The sequence below is a fragment of the Pinus tabuliformis genome, chromosome X (assembly GCF_031772625.1).
Source record: "Pinus tabuliformis cultivar Carrire ecotype Pingquan chromosome X, CPIR1, whole genome shotgun sequence".
In the NCBI taxonomy this organism is placed as follows: Eukaryota; Viridiplantae; Streptophyta; class Pinopsida; order Pinales; family Pinaceae; genus Pinus; species Pinus tabuliformis.
Window position 1 is genome coordinate 26,113,512 of NC_142308.1, and position 22,562 is coordinate 26,136,073.

The 22,562-nt window shown below is 38.6% G+C and overlaps 1 protein-coding gene across 2 annotated transcripts in view; it reads left to right on the top strand.

Moving 5' to 3' along the window:
• Window positions 1-1,097: 1,097 nt before the first annotated feature.
• The window catches only part of LOC149138145 (uncharacterized), a 48,478-nt gene continuing 27,013 nt past the window's right edge, over window positions 1,098-22,562 (top strand). Inside the window, exons 1-2 of one of the 2 annotated variants that reach the window (XM_089446690.1) lie at window positions 1,098-1,384; window positions 13,126-13,567. In XM_089446690.1, the coding sequence (XP_089302816.1) occupies window positions 1,219-1,384; window positions 13,126-13,520 (561 nt within the window). In that variant the 5' untranslated portion in view covers window positions 1,098-1,218 and the 3' untranslated portion in view covers window positions 13,521-13,567. The remainder of the gene's footprint in view (window positions 1,385-13,125; window positions 13,568-22,562) is intronic. The other variant, XM_089446689.1, reaches the window with a different exon arrangement.

The window sequence follows — 22,562 nt, forward strand, 5'->3', positions numbered from 1 at the left end:
AACAAATTGAGAAAATCCAAAAACGTTTGATCATGAATAAGTTCAAAATAAAAAGTTCAGTACCTTATGAGATAATGTTGAATGAAACAGGAACAACTCCTATTGAATCAATTGCTATGGTGCGGCTCATAAGATATCTAAAAAGAATTGAGCAAATGAGAGTAGGTAGATGGCCTAATGTTATTTTCAATGAAGGCATGAGTGAAAGAAGAAAACATGGATGAAACAAAGCTACACATGGATGCAAAAATGGAATATCTACCTCAATGCTTGTCCCATAAATAGCAAGGAGCTAAAGGATTTTGTTACGGAGAAGTTTCATAAAAAGGTATGGGGAAAAGAGTTGGGTAGAAAGAAAAAATATTACATTGAGGAATTCAACTCTACGTGTGATTTACAACAAAAAGAGTTAATTGGAGCTAGCATTTCGTGGAGGGCAAAGGTTCTTATTGCTTAATTAAGGACCAACTCACCTCAACTTCGGTGTGAAACAAGGCGGTGGAAAAAGCCTAAAGAAGCTTGGAAAGAACGGGTGTGCACATTTTGTACGTCTGGAATCGGAAAAACATTTCATTTTGGAATGTGATGCATTCAAAGACATCAGAGAAAGTTATGAGAACATGTTAGCATCAATTTCTTGGCATTGTCTTTTTAGTGAAGGGATTGTTAAAAGATTAGACCAACTCATCAATTTGAATAAAAAAAAATTATTAAACCAACTCCTCATCAATTTAAATAAAAAAAAATTAAATTACAAAAAACAAAAACAAAAAATTAACAATCTCATAAACTATTTTTAATCTCGTAAACTTTAAAATATCATTTCATTCCTCATTTCATATAACCAATAACTAAGAAAACCACATGAGAAACAACCCAACTAAAAGCCAAGCATGAAATTCCTTGGAAACAAAATTTGCAGATTACTTCGGAGACTAGAACTCTCAGATCCAAGTGTACCACGTAAGCCAGAAACTTCCACGTGTCTTCCCATTCTCACTTGCGTGTCAGAAGAGTCAGAAAGTCGGTTGGCGGCATGAAAATATCCTTGCCATGCACCATGGCGGCGTTTTAAAAGGATAGAGAGGCAAACGTGTCCAGGAATTATATATACGCAAGCACAGGTTCTGGAGCACGCATACACACGAATGCAGGAGCCTCTGTCGCAGATATACACATAAAACCAGAATTTTCAGAGCAAGGAGATCGTATTTTCCAATGAAGCCTAACGGAATTAACAAGCGCCCCCAGAGAAGTCGGCGCAGGCCGTTTCTGAGAGCATTGGTAGAGTATTTGACATCAGATTCATACATGTATGGCCCTTTGCTTTACCCTAACAATTATTCAAGAACCGCTGCGACAACCCAAAGATCTTCTCCACCAGGTATTTGTACTCAGAATTTGACAGGTTTAAATTATTTTCGTTTTTTTCAGAATTTAAAGCCGTGAAATGGTTCTGTTTTGTTTAATTTTTTCATTGTTTTTCTGTATTTAGAATTTAATGCCGTGAAATGCATCTACTCTGGTTAAAGGTTTTAGTAAATTTTCCTCCATTTAGAGATTTAGTAGAAATTTACTGTACAATGACCAAAATTAAGGTAGTTTGAGTGATTTGTGTTTGAGGTGATTTTATTTACAATTTCTGTGAATCAAAAGCTGCATTTAATGTAGTTAAGTTCAGCTGCCTTTTTGCCTATTTCATGGAACCCCATGAAAGAAATTACAATCGCTGTTATTTACACCGCTAAATGAAAATTGATAAGGTGACTAGAAATTTATCTAACTCATTTGCTGCTTCAACCAATTTTGTCAAGAGAAAATCTGACTAAATTTGGCAAAGATTGCTATCCTTTGCTTTTCTTAAGTACTTGATTTTGATCAATACAAAGTGGCCTTCATTTATATACACTTGATTTTAAAGTGCCAATTACCTTAAATAGACTGTATTTTGGTTGAAAGGCTGCATGGATTGGGTTGTCATGATTCTTTTGTCCTATCCAACCAGCTCTACATCCATAGCACCTGTGTTTTGAGCGCTTCAGCACCAGCAGTTGAATTGGAATCCCTTTCCCTGCACTACCATGCTGCCCATGCATTTGCACCTTGTTCACGATTAGGTGCTTCTTTCCTGTACCCGAGTGTAGGTTCACGCACCTCATCCTTTCCCCCGTGTCCACCCCATAGAATCTATGGTGTCTCCCTAGTGATGGGGATATCCCCAAATTTTCATAGGGTGTTGGTAATTTATGCACATCTGCTTGTTACTATGCACGATGATTCCTCACAGCGGTTATGATGGTTGCGATTCACAGTAACAAGCATACCTTCGTTTACCCTATGACCATGTGGGGCGACCCTGTAACAAGCTGTTATGTGGTCGTCCTGTGTGGTTATAAGGAGAGACACCTGTAACTATGGGGTTTGAGTCTTGTAAACGCTGCTATGATCCTTGACTCCAATACAGTATGATATTCAGAAAACAAAGGAGGCTTTTTGGATAGAGAGATCATCAAGGGATTCATTACAAATGGTCCAGATTCAGAAGAAGCATTCCGTATCCTAACTCAGGTTGCCCAATTTTCATAGTGCAATGTGTGTTTGGCACAATCGACCCAGTTCTATAGGCATTGTGGCAAAGATACATTAGACCAGTGGCAAATTCTTGGTCCACGTGCCCAAGAGCTGGAAGCATTTGCTATATGGTTACACTCACAAGTAGTGAGTTCCTCTTAACATTTCTATTCATTCATCAAAGAGACTCTGATTGGTATGTAATAAGGCAAACATTTGCTATATGGTTACTCCCACAAGTGGCTAGTTCCTCTTACTCACAGTTTTATTTATTCGGAGACTCTGATTGGTATCTAAGAAGCCAAAAAACTTTGTTTACATTCATCTTCTTGATTGGGAAGACCTAGGTTATTGGGAATGTCCTAAGAGATGGGACCAAATTACAGATGATGCTATGACTGGATGGGTGAGATACAACCAGATGGCCTAGTGGAGAGGCTCAGATTTAAAAACCCAATAAATTGCCCATAACTTGAAATCAACAAGTACCTGCAAAGCCTCTTGATTAATTATTTGGATGATTTAGAACATGCATAGTCACCAGGATTGGATGATGTGGAACATGAAGATGACTAAACTGTTGGCGTTATTAATTAGTGATTGGTAACTACAGATCCATATCTTATGAGTAAATTCCATTGTGCATGTTTTATAGTTATCTATAGATTTAAAATCCTGACTGAAGTATTGAAATTTGAATTGTTGAATTTGAGTTTCTGAAAATCAAATCATGAATGTCAAACTTGAATGTTGGTTTCAACATTGTCATGATCATAGTTAATATTGTTTACCTTTTAATTATAAATTTTACATTCTACATTCTTAGTTTTGTATTTTACTATTTTCCAATTTTATCTTTTTAAACACATACAATGCTAGAAAGTATTGGTGCGCATGAGGTAAAAAAGTGGGCCTTGTTACCACTCAAACTAGCAAGGGTCCTAAAAGGGAAACTACTAGGTCAAGGGCAACAATGGAGCGATAGCCCACTGTCACCTCAGCTAAGGCTCCCTGCACTTTACTGACTTTCACCGATGGGAGGAGACCCGTTACGAAGGGGATCACTAGATGGATGAATCAATGAAGAACTAAAGAGTGATCCCTAAGGTCTATTCACAGGGGAGACTCAATCGCATGGCTTATTTGCTTGAGAAGCAAGGTGTAAGGCTCTCCAAGAAGGGCCAAGGGGATTTCAAGGGCTAGGGTTTGCAAATGAGACTTGTAAAGGAGGGACCTAGTCCTAGAAACCCTTGTGAAAACTTGGTTTCCAAATGGTCTTTGTGAAATTATCTTCAGTAAGTTGTGGGACCACACGGGACCAAGTGGACCCAAAATTAGGTCAAGGGGGTGGAGTTGATCAATCAAGGGTGTTCTTGACCTAATTGAGGGGGAGAAGGGGATCAAAGGGGAAATTTTCACTAATTTTGATGCAATGATCCCAATGAGGTCACTAGCCAAGGGAAACCAAGGGCAAGAATCGATCTTGGAGCTAGGGCTTGGAATATCTCAAGATCCCATTGTCGGAATTGCTTCAAATTTGGAGGGCTTCTAGGAGACACAACAACGTAGTAGACGAATCTTTTGAGTGGGTGAATCATGAGAAATTTGATGCCCTGGGTCACCTATTGGGGCTAGGCCTAGAAAGAAAGGGAGAAGGTGAGAAAGATATGCTTTTAGGTGATCACCTATGGAGGATCAGTGCCTAATCCTTTGGGAGAAATGGAGTCAAGGATATTTCAATGCTTGGAATAAATTCACTTAGTCAAGGAGGCCTTTAGAACAAATTTGCATGGTGGGCATGGGACAATTGCTGCAAGGTCTTTACACTTCAATATGCAATATATGATGACTTATCAAGATGAAATTTCAACAAAATATCTTTAGGAACATTCACTCATTCATACATGGCCCATTACATGATGCAACACTATAAAAAGACAAATTTCCACAAACTCACATAAGAAAAGCTGTAAATTCAGCCTAGTATAGCGAAAATTCCCAACAACATGCATGTGACAATAAGAAAGTAACAAAATAGCATTAAAAGAGTACTTACATGTAAGAAAGAGTATATCCAATCATCATTATATGCCAATAGTGAAGTTCCAAGACAAAAATGAAGATATCCAAACATCAAAATTCATCCATTCATCCAATTTCGTCTTCCAAAAAGAATAGCGAAAATCTCACAAGAGAGAATGATCCAATTCGAGTGATGATGATCAAAATGATTCATCACACTTGTATTTATACAATTACTAATGAATTCGATTTAGTTAATTTGGTCTACTTTAGCCCCTAAAATAAAATAATGTACATAATAACCAAACTTTTGGTGACAAGCCCACCAAATAGTTGAATAATGTAAAGGTAAGCCTCTCAAGAGGGTCGAATGATCAACAAAGTGAGTCGTTGGGCCTTTGAGGAGGCTTGATGAAATCACACTTGTATTTATACACTTAGTAATGAATTTGATTTAGTTAATTTGGTCTAATTAGCCCCTAAAATAAAATAATGTACATAATAAAAAAACTTCTGGTGACAAGCCCACCAAAAAGTTCAATAATGTAAGATACACCTCTCAAGAGGGTTGAATGATCAACAAAGTGAGTCGTTGGGCCTTTGAGGAGGCCTGATGAAGTCCAAGGGGTGCCATGATGTAGAAATGTACTCCAAACATAGCGGACAAGGGGTTGGCCCCTTGTTTTCCAATCAAGAACTTGTGGTGCTCCCAAGTGGGTGTGGGGGCACAAGGACATCCCCATGGGTCTCCAAATGGATCAAATATCCCTGTATACCATTTGTAAGGGTTGGAGTAATGACATAGGCCCTCCCTTTGCAGCGGGAGGCATCTTGGAACATCTATCAAGTGTATGGTGCAACTGTGGAGCCAACTGGGCATAGCAGACCAGGTGTATCATCCTCATCGAATAGGTGGAACATGAGCAATCAATAAATGCTGCTGGGGATCCATGAAGTCCTATTTTCTATGGTGGAGGCCCATGGCTCTCAATGCTCACCCTACAAGTGCCAATGTGGCCCTCTAGAGGGCTAGGACCCCGTATAGGGAGACCAAACCTCGAATGAAGACCCACCTGCAACCTTGCATAAGATTCAATGTGTCCCCTTGCCCTCCAATACAACAAATCATTAGAATAATCAAGTAATAATGCTTACAAGTCATGGGATCAATGGGGCACTTCATGGTGGCATGCCCTTCCATAGTGGGCTTTGGCATGTACAAGTGTCTCCAAGCTCAATAGGGGGTTAACCAAGGACCCTATTAGGTGGTTTCAACCTTTAAAGGGGGTGGCATGCCCATGGTACATCCTTTAAGAGGTAGGTGGCAAATGATATAATAATGGAATGGAGTGGGGATCAGGGGAATCATCCAGACCACATGTCAAGGTGCAAGGGTAGCTATAATAAGGGAAGCCCACACCTAGGTATATGAGTGTAGGAGGGAGAAAATCGTGGTACATGAGTTACCCTGGCCTTTGTTTTTCCACCCTTCTTCATATGCCTTTTACCTTTGATTGATTTTTCTTCATAACTGCTCGGGGCTCCAGGGGATGGAGATCATGATGTGTAATATGTAGCAGTGGATACCCCCTTAAGGTGAGGCAGTTCATTGCCCACCAGGGGTTGGGACAATCATGGGTTCCTTAGTGATGGAGGGGGCTCATCTAGGGCTCATAGGAACCAGGGTGATGGCCATAGATAAGCGGTAGAGCTCATGTTTGGCTTTACCCACATGCTAAATTTGTATGTCCCAACCATATTTTGCATTTTATGGTACACTTTCTATTGAGAGTGGTCAAATCATGCTTTTTATTTTCTTTCTAGCTGCATCAATCTCTGGGGCATCGTTCGAGGCCCGACCCAAGGTGTGGACAAGGGGAGGGGGAGGCTAACCTTGTGACTCAGTGGACACATATGGACCCGGATGGGAAAATAGATGAATGGGGCTCAAATGAGTGGAAAGGGAGTAATGTAGGTGGTGTCAGGAAGCGGGACCATGTAACCAGAATTGGGATTTTCCATGTAGTGTCAACCCTAGAGCTAATGGCCAGTAAAGGAGATCCCACAAGACTAGGATACAAGGGTAACCACGAAATCGGGCAATGGAGATAAGAATACAAACCTAACCCACTCTTTTTGCCAAATCCCCCCACTAATTCATGCCCAAAAGTGCCCATGATAAGTAAGGAAAATTATTCAACTATACCAATGAAAAACCATACCTTTGGGTTTGGAGGTCCACCTTCAAACATACATTCATAACAGATGGGCGAGGAACCACATGGCTGGCTTAGGTGATGGAGAAAATAACACATCGAGCTATATGGGGGCTGTTAGCTGAGGACCATATAGGAGAAAATTTTTCTCCCATATACACTACCCACAGGTGGTGGGTAATAGGCCTCAAAATAAAAAATGTTGTAACAAAATCAACTTTAGAAGAACCAATAAGATTCAAGCTGATGATGTCATTCCTAGGGGTAAATATTTTTGAAGGGAAAAGAAAAAAATTACCTATCTAATTCTATATTTGGCTTATTTACTTATAGATTTACTCAAATGTCAAGCATCCAACAAGCACACACTTTGCATACTTTTGAGTAGACCCACACCATAAAAATTGAAAATACATGAAGAAATTATGCATTTTTGTAGTAGACCCATTGAGAAAATACATGAAAAAATTTCTTGATGTATTTTCAATTTTTTTAGTGTGGGTCTATTCAAAAGTATGCAGTGGGTGCTTGTTGGATGCACAATTTAATTCTGCATCCATCGGGTGCCTATTGAAGAAACACATTTTTCATGTATTTTCATTTTTTAAATGCGGGTCTACTCATAAGTATGTAGAGTGGGTGTTTGTTGGATGTAGAATTAATTCGCCATCCAACATGTGCTTACACTTGACATATGAGTAAGCCTATAAGTATATAAGCCAAAAATACAATTAAAAAAGTAAACCTATAAGTATATAAGCCAAAATTACAAAAAAAATTTGTCGGTCGATAACTTCTATTATATTAGCTTGAAAATACAAAATACAAAATGAGTCTCAACGACTTTCCCAGCTTCACTCCAACCATATTTGTTAGCTAGGAGAGTCGGAGTATGCAAAAGTTTTTTCTAGTGAACCTTTATTTCCGAAGGGCTAGATAGCCATACATGCCAAAAGAGAGACAAAATTAGAAGACATCTTGTGGATGACATATCAGGGTGGTGGTTGAGGAGGGTGCATAGGAGGAGCTGCCATTAGGCTAGGATGCTCATGCATGTGGAAATCTATGTGTTCTACTCTGGCCTCCAGTTCATGTAGGCGGTCATTAGTCCGTCGTTGGCTCTTGCGTAAGTTGCCCAGTGGCTCTAGAATCTGTGTCTGAATATACTGGATGTCGTTCATATATGCCACTAACTCGTTCCTGTCCTCATATCTATGCTCCCTGAGGATATCCAGGTTGGCTTGGATTCCCCTCAATTTCTCAGCTAGTGATTCCAAGGTGACTGAAAGGTCCACATGTCCCAGGGAGCGACCCTCGTGTTGGACTACTTCGCTCTCTCTCTCCATGCTCGCTGAATCTGTTGTAGACGAATTGCCTGCCTGCTCATGTCGCAACCTGCCCATGTTGGCCACCACCTTTGCGCGGTAGAAGCAATAAATGAATGTTATGACAAAAGCAAGGAAACCATATGACAACAGTGGATTGCTTGTGAAATCAGTGAGTTAATTAGTGCCAAATTGTATCAAACAATCCCCAAGTTACCCAATTTCTTAAGAGCACTTTAAATAGAGATGCAAACAATGAAAGGAGGCTTATACCATAGAGCTGATCTTAAAATGTACTTAAAACAGAGATGACAGGCACTAGAACTTGAAATCTTCCCCAAAAAAGTATGCCAAATTTATCCAATTAGTTCCTTAATGTGTGAAGCGATTTATGAATGACTTTTTAGAGCATCTTCATAAGTATTTTATCACTGTTTTGAATTAGTTTACTTGCTGAAGCAAAATAGTGAGGAAACAAGGGTTAGAAGATCAAACCCTTAGGCCTTAGGCCTTGAAGTTCGCTAGCCCAACCTGCCCAAATTTTTTCAATGGCTAGAACACCTGCAAATACTCAAATTTGTGTCAAGTACCTTTGCAAAACACACCAATATTCAGTCCAAAGATCAAATGAGGACCCACAGAGGCAAAGACGGAAAATAGGGTCAAGGGAATGGCTAGGAAGAAGGGGCAGCAAGCCTAATTAGGTCTGCGACACACAAGGAGAGGCCTAAAAGGCATAGTGGCTTAGGGAGAGAGGCCTGAAGGGCCTATGACAATGCCTCTAAGACAAGTTGAGGCTAGAAGGAGGCTGCCGTGAGGCAACAGGGGAGAGAAAGGGGAAGAAAGAGGGCAACAGAGGGATAAGGAAGCCACGGGAGAAGGGAAGGAGGCAGCTGAGGCAGGAATGAGGCTGAAGGAGGTGGACCAAGAGGAGGAAGAGCTGCATGGAGGCATGAAAGGGAGGTCGAGAGGATGCCAAGGGGAAGGGAAGGCTCATAGGCCTGCGACCAAGCAAAGGAGGGCAGGCCGATGCCTGTGGCTATAAGGCCCGAGGGGCCTAGAAGGGTGATGACAACTCTTAAAGGGGCCACAAAGGCCAAAATAGGCCTGCAACCTAGGGCTAGAGGGAAAAAAGGATCAATGGCTAGGGAAATGAAGGTTGGATGACTAGAGTGGAGGAGGATGCTAGGCCTAGAGGCCTCCAAAAATTTGAAACCCTCCCCCAAAATTCAAATTTGGTTCAGATCTTCAATTTCACTGCAAAATTCTTCAATTGTTGGCCCTGTAAAAATTCTAGAGACTAGATCTTACCCTCAAGGGCCTAGATCTAGCTCCAACCTAGCAAATTTTCTTGAATCTCACCTGCACAAATAAAAATACAAGTTCCCAAAACCCCAATATATACAAAAAATTCAAAACCCCAACTACAAAACAAGGGTTAGAAAATAAAATTTATTTACAAAAAATTATTATACAAAATCTATTTACGAAATATACAAGTATACAATGCTTGAAAGATTTTTTGAAGAATATTTTTTAATAAAATTTTGACAATGGCTAGATGTATTTCGAAAAATAGATGTTAACCACAGCGTTAGCGAAGTAAGAAAATCACATAAAATATTCGAAGTCCAAACAAGGTCGGCCTGTGCCCACCATCTGTGAACTTGGAGCCCAAGGGCCGGGGAACCTGCAAACTCTATATATATTATCTTAAGAAAAATCGTTAGAACATACAATGAATCGGATCACCTAAGATAAGCCCAAAACCGATAGAATGTTCCTATCTGTTAGAAGATCAGATGGACACAAATATTTTCTTATGTTGATAATTACTTGTGATATTCTTATGTCCTTATTAACTTTCTTACGTTCTTTTATTTTTGTTTCATCAAACAATTATCAAAAGCAAAACATGAAGATCAAGGACACCAAATGTAGGCAGACAACCAGTGCTAAAACCCCTATATATGGGAAAACCCATTAAAAAACTCTTCCTTCAGTAATTCAGATTAAGATGGACCAAGACCCTAGACAAACAGACTTTCCTCCTCCACCAAGTCAGCCTTCCAAGATGATATAGTAGTCTCTTCTTGTCAACAGCTCTAGCCTAGCAACAATCCAGAAATTCGACTTCCCAGTTGCAGAATTTCGACCCCCGGCAGCAGAATTTCGGCCTCCCAATTACTGTAGAATTTTGCCCCCCTTCCAGTAGTTGCACAGCTTCACACGTGTGGGAAAGAGAGAAAATTTTGACTTCTTATGCTTATGAGAGACCTCCTCCTCCTTCACTATCCTTCTTCCTCTTCTTCCTTGAAATTCGCAATTTTTCTGGCCCCAGAAGTTGTAGATCGAACTTTTTGTGAGTGAGCGACAAATGAGGTCGAGTTGTTTCCTTTATATAGTGATTATTTTGCCAATTTTAGGATGACTTGTCCAGTTTTGAGGTTGACTTGGTGGAGGAGGCCTAGAAGACTAATTTTAATATAAAATAAATTTCTTTCTTGACAAATAATTCCCAAGAAGGGTTCTTTACATTATGACATGGACAAGGACAGTTGACACAAACCCTTGAAGCTTGGATTGGAGGATTTGACCTAAAAATAATTGACCCAAGCATGAAACCCATGCTTTGATCAGTGAAATTTAATAATAATAAAATTTCATTTTCTTTCTTTTAACAAATACACTATATTGTGACTTACATACATTTATGAAGACCGAACCTAGTTACATTCTTCAGCATTATCATCTACAAATGAAATAACTATTCAGATAATATTGAAGCACAATATAGAAAAGCACAGATCATTGAGACAAAGACACCATGAACTGTACCCCAAAGTCTTTTATTATGAGATTCAAACGTTCCCAACAGAACAATGGCTTCACACCAACGTTTACAAAATTACATTAGACCAAAGATCATCATGATCCAAATAGAAGCAAAATGCCTTCTATTTATAGAGAAATTCCTCCAAGTGGAAAATAACGGCTAGTTGGCTTGATCCTCGTCAAAATAATCTCGACCGTTGATAAATCCTTGATCAACTTTTAATCTCGGCTGTAAAAAATACTTATTTTTGAGGAATTTTTTAATTTCTCATTAAAACCATTTTTTATTAGTTCAAAAATAATTATTTTGAACTAATTTCCTCAAAAATTTGACTTTGACTTAACCACCAAGGTCCAAGGGTCCAATTTTTCTTGAAATTTCCAATATTCCTTTGGTGGGGGACCTCCAAAAATTAACTTCTTTTAGACCCACGAATTTTTCCACTTGGAGAAATTAATTTCTCTAACATTTTAATTTTGACTCTAAATTAATTAATTTTTTGGCTTAGGATTTAATTTTTATTTTGCCAGAAAATTAATTAATTGATACTAGGGGTTTAATTAATTTTCCACCCTCAAATACTTTAGCGATGGTGTTTGATTGCGAGGGACCATGTACTAAAATATTTTTATATCAGATAATCTACAAATTCAACCCTCAAAGGGGGATACCCGTTCGTTATAGACCCTCATAATATTTACCCAATTCTATGACACAGTATGATTTAATAGACCAAGTGATTTGCAATAAAATAATTTAGCCAAATAGTTTAAACTATTCCCAAATCACTTTTTCAATAGACTCGACTAAAACGCTAGGACTCACCTAAGACCTTGACGATAAATTCCACTCTCGCTTTGAGGTTGAGGCTAGAGGTAAAAACTCTGCCGATCATCCGTGTTTAGAAACACAGACAATCAATGAGACGAAAAACCTCTTAGGACGAAATTCGTTGCCAAAATCATTGGCTTACCTAGGTTGTTACATAATTAAATGGTCATACTAGCCTCATTTACATTATAAATTTGCAGAATGGGTTTACAATGACATGATAGACTGCTGGTTGATGATTCTGAGCTTTGAAAAAATTGGCACAACTGCTTCCTTGAATTGTGACAATGTGTATTTTTCCATTTGGAGAAATTAATTTCTCTAACATTTTAATTTTGACTCTAAATTAATTAATCTTCTAGTTTAGGATTTAATTTTTATTTTGCCAGAAAAATTAATTAATTGACACTTTAGGGGTTTAATTAATTTGCCACCTTCAAATACTTTAGCGATGGTATCTAATTGCGAGGGACCATGCACTAAATTTTTTTTACATCAGATAATTTACAAATTCAACCCTCAAACAGGGATACCCATTCGTTATAAACCCTCATAATATTTACCCAATTCTGCGACACAATATGATTTAATAGACCAAGTGATTTGTAATAAAATAATTTAGTCAAATAGTTTAAATTATTCCCAAATCACTTTTACAATAGACTCGACTAAAACACTAGGACTCACCTAAGACTTTGACGATAAATTCCACCCTCGCTTTGAGGTTGAGGCTAGAGGTAAAAACTCTGCCGATCATCTGTGTTTAGAAACACAGACAATCAATGAGATGAAACCTCCTAGGATGAAATTCATCGCCAATATTATAGACTTACCTAGGTTGTTACATAATTAAACAGTTGTACTAGCATCATTTACATTATAAATTTGCAGAATGGGTTTATAATGACATGATAGACTGCTGGCTGATGATTTTGAGCTTTGAAAAAATTGGCACCACTGCTTCCTTGGAACTGTGACAAAATGTGTGCAATAGGTCTTTTGATGAAAGATCCCACCTACTAGGCCAGTTGTGATTAAAATTTTTAGCATCATTAGGAAAAATTTAATTAGGGATGACCACAATGGTTTGTGGGAATTAATGAAATATTGACAAGTGTCAACAATATACTAATGGGCTTTATTTTTTTATAATCCAAAGTTCAAAGGTTGTTTACATATGTATGCTATGTTTTAGCAATTAGATTGTGGCTTCTAAATTTTGAAATCTCTTTATGCTTCTTTTTTACTTTGGCAGTGAAAATATATTGACATTTTGATTTCATTAATGACCTCAGTTCTAACTTATTCCACTCTTGAGCTGCAGGATCATTTTGGCGAACAAAAAAAACCAGTGTTGCTGTCTCATCTGTTAAAGTTCACAAGTCCATAAAACCATCATCTAATTATCAATCAACTGAGACTACTGATCCTCAATATGATAGTGCTCATAAATTGAACTTTCTGGATGTTCCTATTGAATTAGCTGAGAAGTTGAAACACACAATTGATGGTGATCATGAATTGAACTTCCGGGATGTTCCTATAGAATCAGCAGCTGAGAAAGTGAAACATACAATTGAGCATTCTGCTTCTCCATTGAAAATGGATCACATCTGTGAACCTGACACAGCAACAACTGTGAGGAGAAAGCTTTTCAAAAATAAGAAAAAGACTTATAAAGAGAAGAATGCTGAACAGTCATCTTCAATGAGGGTCTAGAATATCAGTGAAGATGCCAAATCTACCAGGTAGAAGGGGTGATACAGGTAAGCACTAGAAGGCTTAAACAAGTTGATTATTGTATTGATTAAAATCAGAAGTTGTTATTGTTTAATGGAGGGGAAGATTGAATGCATTGCAGATGTTTTGAAATTAAGTGGGTCCTTCATTTAATGCATTGCAGATGTTTTGAAATTAAATGGGTCCTTCACAGGTTGCAACTTGATTTAAGATAGGCCATCTAATGCATTGTAGGCATTTTGGTGAGCTGGACATTCTACCTTCCCTGCATTTTTATTTAGCTAAGGTCCTAAAGAGGGGGGGGGTAGTAATATCCTGTTTTATTGTAACTTCTTCGAACCTTTTCTCATCCCTGTGACATATCAGTGGGTGATTCAGGGCTAATAGACTATGTAAAAGGGTGCACATTTCTTTTAAAGAATGATGGTTATTGGCAGATTAGTATTTAACAAGTGCATCTAGTTGGCTTTGAAACAGCACTTGGAATTTTAAATTTCAAAATTTTGCTGAACATGTTGACCCTCCGTTGACTGATGTGACATGGTAATTCCCCCGAAGGGTCACAAACCGTGAAGTATGGAGCAAGTGGATACTGCATAGCACTAATTTGTCTTCATTATGATAATAAATTCCTTATGTGGAACTTGTCCTTGAAACTAGGTTCAATGCATTTCTCTTTTGGGATGTACATGTTGAAGCTTCATAAATGCCCAGTAACAAGGTCCTTGCATCCTATAAAGGGGCTGTTCTCCTGAAATGTTAGAAATCCATGGCAATACTACAATAAATGGTAATAATTTAATTCTTTAATGCAACATACTTTTGTGGGGTGGGATGACATAAGAAATCATATGGATCAATACATTATAGAAACATTTATTTTAATAGGAGCAATTAAAAGAATTTCCTAGTGTACACTTCATAAGTCATAGCAAGGTCTTCATGAGGAAAGTAAGGAATGTTAAGTTAACCTTGACTCGGTGAATGAGACATTGTGTTAAGCCTTGTTTTAGGTCAACAGTGGTTGTTTTCTTGCCCATGGTTTTGGTAGCCCATGAATTGCATGAAATGAAGTCTTTAAAAAGGCTTTGGATACTCCATTGTAATTGTCCTAGAGGTGAGCCTTGGCTGACTACCAAAGCAAAGATATCTTTGGTTGGTTTTTCCCATAAGGGTTTTCAAGTACTTCATGAGTCAACAATGTGTGTACGATTTGTGTTTTTGTTGTTCTTGCTGATTAATTATTTCTCCTGTTGCTTATTTGAACATGGTATGAATGCCATGATTATGAGCTATTATTGTTTGTTGTACAAAGCGAGTCCAGACACTACCTTAGAGGCAAGGCAGCTCAAATATTTGGCTAGTGCAATGAGCCCCATTTAGGATGAGAGTGATGAGGGCTTAGCAGTGGTGGAGGAATTTTGTTGTATAAAACCTGCAAAAACAACCACGACATTAATCCATCGAGTATGGAAAAACCATTTGTTGAAGAAGCGATGATTGTGGTGAAGGAAAAGATGGATTGGGGTTCCATGATTGGACTAGAAGAGTAGCAGAGAAAGTTCCCAACTAAACTCAATATGCAAGGAATCTGTTAGAATTCACCCTTAAGAGAGAGAGGTTTAGAACATGAGTGGCAAGTTAGAGTTGCAAAGCGTGAGCATGCAACATTGGAAGTGGTGATTGCAAATACTCACCATGAGAGACTCTTCCCCTTAAAGAACAACATCAACATTTGTTGAATGTTACGTCATTGGAAGTGTATGCCATAGGAATTGCGATCCTAGAATGGAGAAGTATCATAGAGGGGTTGGGTCTTAAGCCAATGCTAAGTGACTTGCCACTGTTGAGGCCTTGTTGTCATTTCTCCCTACCTTGCTTTATTGCCATAGGAATTGCGATCCTAAAATGGAGAAGTATCACAAAGGGGTTGGGTCTTGAGCCAATGCTAAGTGACTTGCAATTGTTCGGGCCTTGTTGCCGTTTAACTCTACCTAGCTTTGTTATTTGACAAAGACATCCCTTCATTAGTGATGTGAAAGATTTACAAGGGTTCAACGGTGGAGGATTTATGTTCTTTGAAACCTTACATAAACAACCACAACATTAATCCATTAATTATTGTGAAACCCACTGGCTGAAGTTGAGGCAACGGTGGAGAAAAATATATATTGGGGTTTCATGAATGGACTAGAAGAGTAGTAGTGAAAGTCCTCAACCAAACTCATTATGTGGGGGGTCTATTGGAATTCAACCTAAGCGAGAGACGTTTGGAACATGAGTGGCAACTTAGGGTGTTGGTGTGTGAGCACATAGTTTGGAAGTGGTCATTGGAGAGCCTTGTTGCAAGAGATTGTTCCCCTTAGAAGAAGAACATCGACAATTGTTGGCCATTATGGTATTGGAAGCACATGCCATAGGAATTGCAATCCTAGAATGGGGAAGTGTCATAGAGGGGCTGACATCTAAGCCAATGTTAAGTGATTTGCAATTGGAACTGAACAGAGCATTGGTTGTGCTTTGCTCAAGAGCATGCTATAGAGAACAATGGTGGTGCTAAAGGACGAGGTCAAAGTGATGCAGAGGCTAGAGGATGGCAATATTTGTCAGTGTTGGTAAAGGAAGCAATGGGCATGGCGAGTGCATTTGCATGGAGTCCTTAAGGCAATAACAATAATTAAAAAAGTAAAATAATGGAATTAAAAATTTGATTGTTGTATATGGGCATACGATTGTAAGACCTAGTTAGGCATGCATACCCCTAGTAAATTATTGATAAATTCTAGATGTAGATCTAGGTGATAGGGGCATGCTGAATTCACAGATACCCTAGGTATAAACTGTAAGATGGGTAGGAGGAAAATTTTACGATGGTTCAATAGTGATGGAGGAAATATGTACTTTGAAACTTGTGTTAAAGTTAGCTAGGATGTGTCTTCCATATTGGCTTGGGGCTAGCATGTGGGAGAAAGGCCTAAAGTAACTTGGGAAATAAATAAACTCTATGAAATATAAATTTATGAGATAAATGCACTTTAAGTGAAGTCAATGAAAGATTAAAACACAGTCGTTGGATCATGAGGGGCTAAGATTAAATCTCATTCATTGATCTTGGAGGCTAGCTGGAAGGTCAAGAGACACACCCATTTGGCTTTTTAAGTGACATGAATCCTGAGGAGAGCTCATTCTTCAATTGTGTGAGAGACACAAGAGACCAAGAGGAGAGGTTGAGCTGAGGAGGATGTGAATACAACAAGAAGCATGCATTCCAAGGCAGCCGAGTACTGATTTTCAATCAGAAGAAGTGGCATGCAAATCGAGGAAGAGGTACCAGCCTGAGAGGAATGTAAAACAAGACTGTACAATGGATTTATTGTAGGACATACAATCCATTTTGTTTGTTGTTCATGCACAAAAATCAAGGCAAAATTTTGAGTTGGCTTGGCCCGCATTTTGAGGCAGATTTGAGTTGTTTTCTAGGCACAAAATTTGAGGAGTTGCTGCATTTAATGTTGTAGCAGGCCATACAGCTGTATGAAATTCTGGGCAAAGTTCGGCACAGAAATTGGGGAGCATTTGTGGCATGAATTTCTAGAAAAGGACCTGCTAATTGGTTGAGATAAGTTGCTGTTAAATTCTGTTGAATAGTTCTGTTGTAAAGAATTTTTCTGAGAGCTCTAAGAATAATAAAACGTCCCTCTTGCACTGATTTTCTGTCCAGGCTTTTTCCAGTGACAATTTGTCCAAAAATTCTTAGTTGTGTTGATGAGTTTGTTGTTCATAATTTGTTGATTTCAAGTTCACATTTGTATTCTGTGTTGTTCATAAAAATCAGACCTTTGTTTGTTGAGTTGTATGCAATTTTTCTATGTAATTTTTATTGGGACAGTTACTTGTGTGTAGACCAAATGTTTGATGAAATTCCTACAAGAGATTTCTGAACCGTAGGTTAATTTTTCTAGGTAAAACAAGCTAGAACATTTTTTTTTCAACAAATAACTACTTGTAATGATCAGTTAGCATCATAACATCCAATTATCATTAAGCAGTTATACATAAGAAAATTTCAACTAATAAACATGAAAGTGCAGTAGAAAATAACCATGAAACAATGAGACAAGAGACAAAAGCTAGGCCTGAGGCCAGGGCAAAACCCACAAGGGGAAAACCTAGAAATATTTCCTTAGGAGAGAGAGATTTGAAAGTTCATCAATACATCAAAAACAACATCAAGATAATAGCCAAACCAATAACCAAGAACAAGATCAAGTGGCAAGCCCTCCTCTTGATTTTCGACCCCCTTCTTCTGCTTCTAACTTTACTGGATCAGAGATAATCACATCACAAGTCGATGTACCAAATGAGTAGGGGAGGTGTCCTTTATATAGTCTTTGAAGGGGGTCGAATGGGTGCCTCTAAGGGGCCCAACCGACTTGAACAATAGGAGGCTGACTTGAATATTTTAGGAGGCAAAATTTAAATTTAAATTTTCTATTTCTTCACATGATGAAAATACCGACCATGGCTACTCAAATTCCAACACTTCCTCTTAGCCATGGAGGTATTTTTCATTCTCTCTCAAGATCAATCTCCCCGACCAAACCACAGGTCTCCCAGTAAACACCTAACGGAGTGTTATCAAATGTACAACTCTCATAACAAGGAAAGATTATCAATCAACATTGTTCTTGAGGCCATACTCATATGCACAGGGTCCATCTCCCCAACCAATCCATAGGTCTCTTAGCAATTTACCAAGGGAGGAAATCTTATCTCAATTCCCGACTATACAGTCTCTTGCTACACGACCTAAGGAAGAGAACTCATCCTTCTCGACCAAACCATAGGTCTCTCAGCCACAGCCCAAGTAAGGGAACTGAAGATCAATCTCCCCGAGCAATCTATAGGTTTCTCAGCAATTTCCTAAGGGAGAGATAAAAAATTCAGTGTCCTCGTCTAATCTAGTCTCTCAGTAAAAACCTAAGGGATCACTTCAAGCCTCAGAATCAAACTTCCTGACTAGACTCATTGGCTTCCTGGTCATCTAACCTAATCCATTGCTTAAGGAAGATTGTTGTGATGTTATCTAACCAATGCCCCCTCTCTTCAATAGAGGTAATCTCAGCCACACCAGGCTTTGTCAAAACATCAACAACCTGCTTAACAACAGAAAAGTATACCATGGTCAATTTCAACACTTGATCACACTTATCAACCTACATTTTATGAAGCCAAACTCTTCACAAATCAGCTACATGTGTTGAAATGAAATGAAACATTCATGTCATTCAGACCAACGCAACACCTAGCAGTGCTCTTTGTTTGTTCAAATTTTCCTCAAGCAAGTGTCCATGGACTCATAATCCATTATGCCACAACCTCAACAAGGATTTGACTAGGCTCATGCCATACTTCCAATCTTACAATTCTTCAATTAGCTCCCTTTTACACTGGATGAAGAGGACCTCAATCCTTGTTAGAAACACATCATCCACACATAGTAGAAATGCCATGGGCTCTTCTTCAACAAATTTGGATCAACATTATTCTTCAAGACTTCAAGCCATCTTCATATTGGGAGTCACCACTGAATTCTTTACATCATGGATCAGAAGATGCTTCAATCAGGCTAATCTTGTCTAGTCCCTCTGAATACAAAGCTCAGAGTCTTCTTGTTGTTGGAAAATGTAACTAGTTTCGGTCTTCATAATTGTGATTATACTCATGTCATTATATATATCTTATGTTACAAGAAAAAGAAGAAAGAAAAATATTATTTTTAAGCATGGGTTTCATGCTCCATTTTGTTGGTCAACTAGGTCAAGCATGTTCTTCATGCTTTTAGGGTTTGTCAAGTCAAAATAATATTTTTCTTGAGTCAAGAGTCTTTATCATTTGTATAAGACCCTATTGGGCAAGTTGTAACATGAAAAATATATTATTTATGGTCTAGAAAGTTAAATAAGCCTCCAAGAACAATTCGGCCCTACCAATGACAAGTTGGCCTAGAAGAGGCTATTCGTCCTCATGAAGGGGATATGTATAGAAGCAATTTTGACCTCATTTGGCACATATTCGATCTTCACAAGAGACAAGTTCGATCTAAAGCAAGGAACAAGTAGGAAGCAAGAGTGAAGGTCTAGGAGAAGGAAGCATCTCAAGAAGAAACCAAAAATTTGAATTTTGTGACCATCTTCTCTCACACGTGCGAAGATCCTAGGGTTTTTGCAGCTGTTGCAGGGCCGAAAGTTGTAGGCTGAAATTGTAGACTTGGATAAGAGGGTCGAAAAACTCTTATTTGACCTAGTTTGACTTTCGTTGACTTCAAAGATCTTGATTTGCTTGAGGAAGAATCTCTTGGAAGGTTGACACATGCAAGAAGGATAGCGTTTCTCTTATCTACAAGGAGCCGAAGTTGCAGATTTGAGGTAGAGGACAAAACACTATAATTGAAGCAGTTCAAGGAAGGTTTGACTCTCGTTGACCTTGAAGGATTTGACTAGCTTGAGGAAGGATTTCTTGGAGGGCTAACTTGGTGCTTGCAGGAGGTCATGACTTTGGTATCTAGGTCTTGGTTTTCTCATTTGAAAAAGATTCTAAAAGAAGAGAAGAGATGAGATTCTTTCTGGTTTTTCCCCTTGGAGGTGTTTTGTCCTGGCTTGGAGCCTACTTCCTGTGTCTATTGTCTTTATTGTTTTTTGCTCTTGATAATTGTTTGATGAAAAGATCTAATAAAGAAACATAAGCAGATAACTAAAATTCACAAGCAATTATTTAGGTTAAGGAGAATTGGTTTAAATAGCTGCCCTACTAGATTCTCCAATACTTGTCACATTGTTCTTCCATCCATTTCTAACGTTTGCCACACCTTAGCAATCTTCATTATGTACCTGCAATCCTCACTAAGAGGCCATGGAAGAACAAATACAACCAAGCAAGATATACAAAGACAAGACATAATAAGACAACAATAGAAACAATCAAGAAAGTACTTATCTCTTGAGAATGTGTTAGTTCCCTCTTGATCTTAGCCTTCTCAGGTCAAGACAACCTCGTCCACATCATCAAGGAGTTAACTTCATTCACATCATCATCAAGGAGTCCACATCATCCACACTAAGTTGCACTGAAACAGATACGGGAACAAATACAGATCAATGTTTTAAAACTCCGACTCGGCCGAGGGTCGACTCCGACTCGGTATCGACTTGGTCGACTCGATTTCAATGACTCAGTTGTCATAAAAAATACATTATATATATATATTTATAAAAAAACATAATTTTAAAGATTTTCATTCATGTTTCCAAACACACAGCATTAGAATATAGATAGAAGACAACATATGATCAAAGTAGGCTCATGAATATATCCATTATATCAAAATGGCACCCAGTGCACTGTCCAATACATACATGATCATGATATAGAGATCAAAACAAAAACACATAACCAAGGAGGCTAGAAATGGCCTCTACAACAACAGTAAAGATCAAAACAAAAACACATAACCAAGGAGGCTAGAAATGGCCTCTACAACAAAAGTAAACTGTGACCAGTACTACTGGCTACTGCTAGAGGAGCCGAGATCATGTGGATCAATCTCTGGATCATCATCAGAGTTAGACAGGGGGCCCCATGGCTCCTCCTCATCATCATCTCCAACTGCAACTGTAGAAGTGGTAGCACTAGCAGGCTATGCAGCAGCTGCAAGCTGAGATAGACGAGATATGTGCTTCTGTCGTGGCTGAGCAGAGGAAGCGCCTGCAACTGGAGGACTTGCTAGCTCTGAGGCTGAGGCTGGTACAAGTGGATCAGGATCTGCATTCAACTGAACATTATGTTCGAGTGATGCTATCGTCTGTAAGTCATAATCAATATCCTCATCAGAAGCAAACTCTGCTGGATGACTCTCCACTACCCAATCTGATGTTGGATCAATGTCTTCCAACACAATGGGATCTGAATCAAGTCTTTTGTTCAACAATTGGTTGCGCCTGAGCCAGAGTTTATATTGGAAATATACTAGATCATTTAACCATTTTTGATCCAAACGGTTTCTCTTCTTTGTGTGAATCCTCTCAAAGATAGACAACTTGCGCTCACACCCAATAGCACTGCAAGTTTGACTCAAAATACGAATTGCAAACTTCTGCAATTCTGGACAATGGCTACCAAAAGCCTCCCACCATTGTGCTGCAAAAAACATTCGAGTGTAATGAGTTAGCTCAACAAAATTACAAATTATATCCAACTTTCAAATCATAAATGATTTAACAAAATAAGTATTAAGAATTTGAAAATTGAAATTTTTGTTTACCTGGCTCATTTGCTTCCCTTGCAATTTTTGCTAAGTTCTTCCCAAAGGTACCTGAGGTAGTGCTAAAGGTTGTGACCTATCAGTGTATCTCTAGCTAATCACACTCCAATGGGATCACACGATCAATGCAGTCAATCAATCCATCTCTAACTTACCCCATCAAAGCTCCTGTCGCCTTAGCTTTATAATGATACTGTGGGTTCAAAAAATACCTAGCTGCATGTATAGGGCGATGGAGTTTATTGTTCCATCTTTCATCAATGATTGCCCAAATGGGCCCATACTTAGCCACTTTATCCTTGTATGCCCTCTTTATTTGCTCCTTTGCTTGATTCATAGCCTCATAAATGAAGCCCATAGCCAATCTTTCCCCATCCACCAACCGCAAAACCTTAACCAGTGGCTCAGCAAGCTTCACAATCTCTGCTGCCTTTCTCCAAAATATTTCTTCATTAACTTTCTTTTTCAGTTCTTTTCCTTCTAGTTTGTGAGACCACTGGCTTTGACTCCATTCTTCACTGGAAAAAATCTTTTGCAAGTTTCTATGTTGTGAAAGCATAGATTGCAATGTCAAAAAATTAGTAGCAAATCTAGTGATGGCAGGCCTAATAATATCCCTGCCCCTTGTGTGTTTCCTCATCAAGCTCAAAATCCATGAATGATTGTAGATAAATTTTGTTATGCTTTTGGCATGATCTACA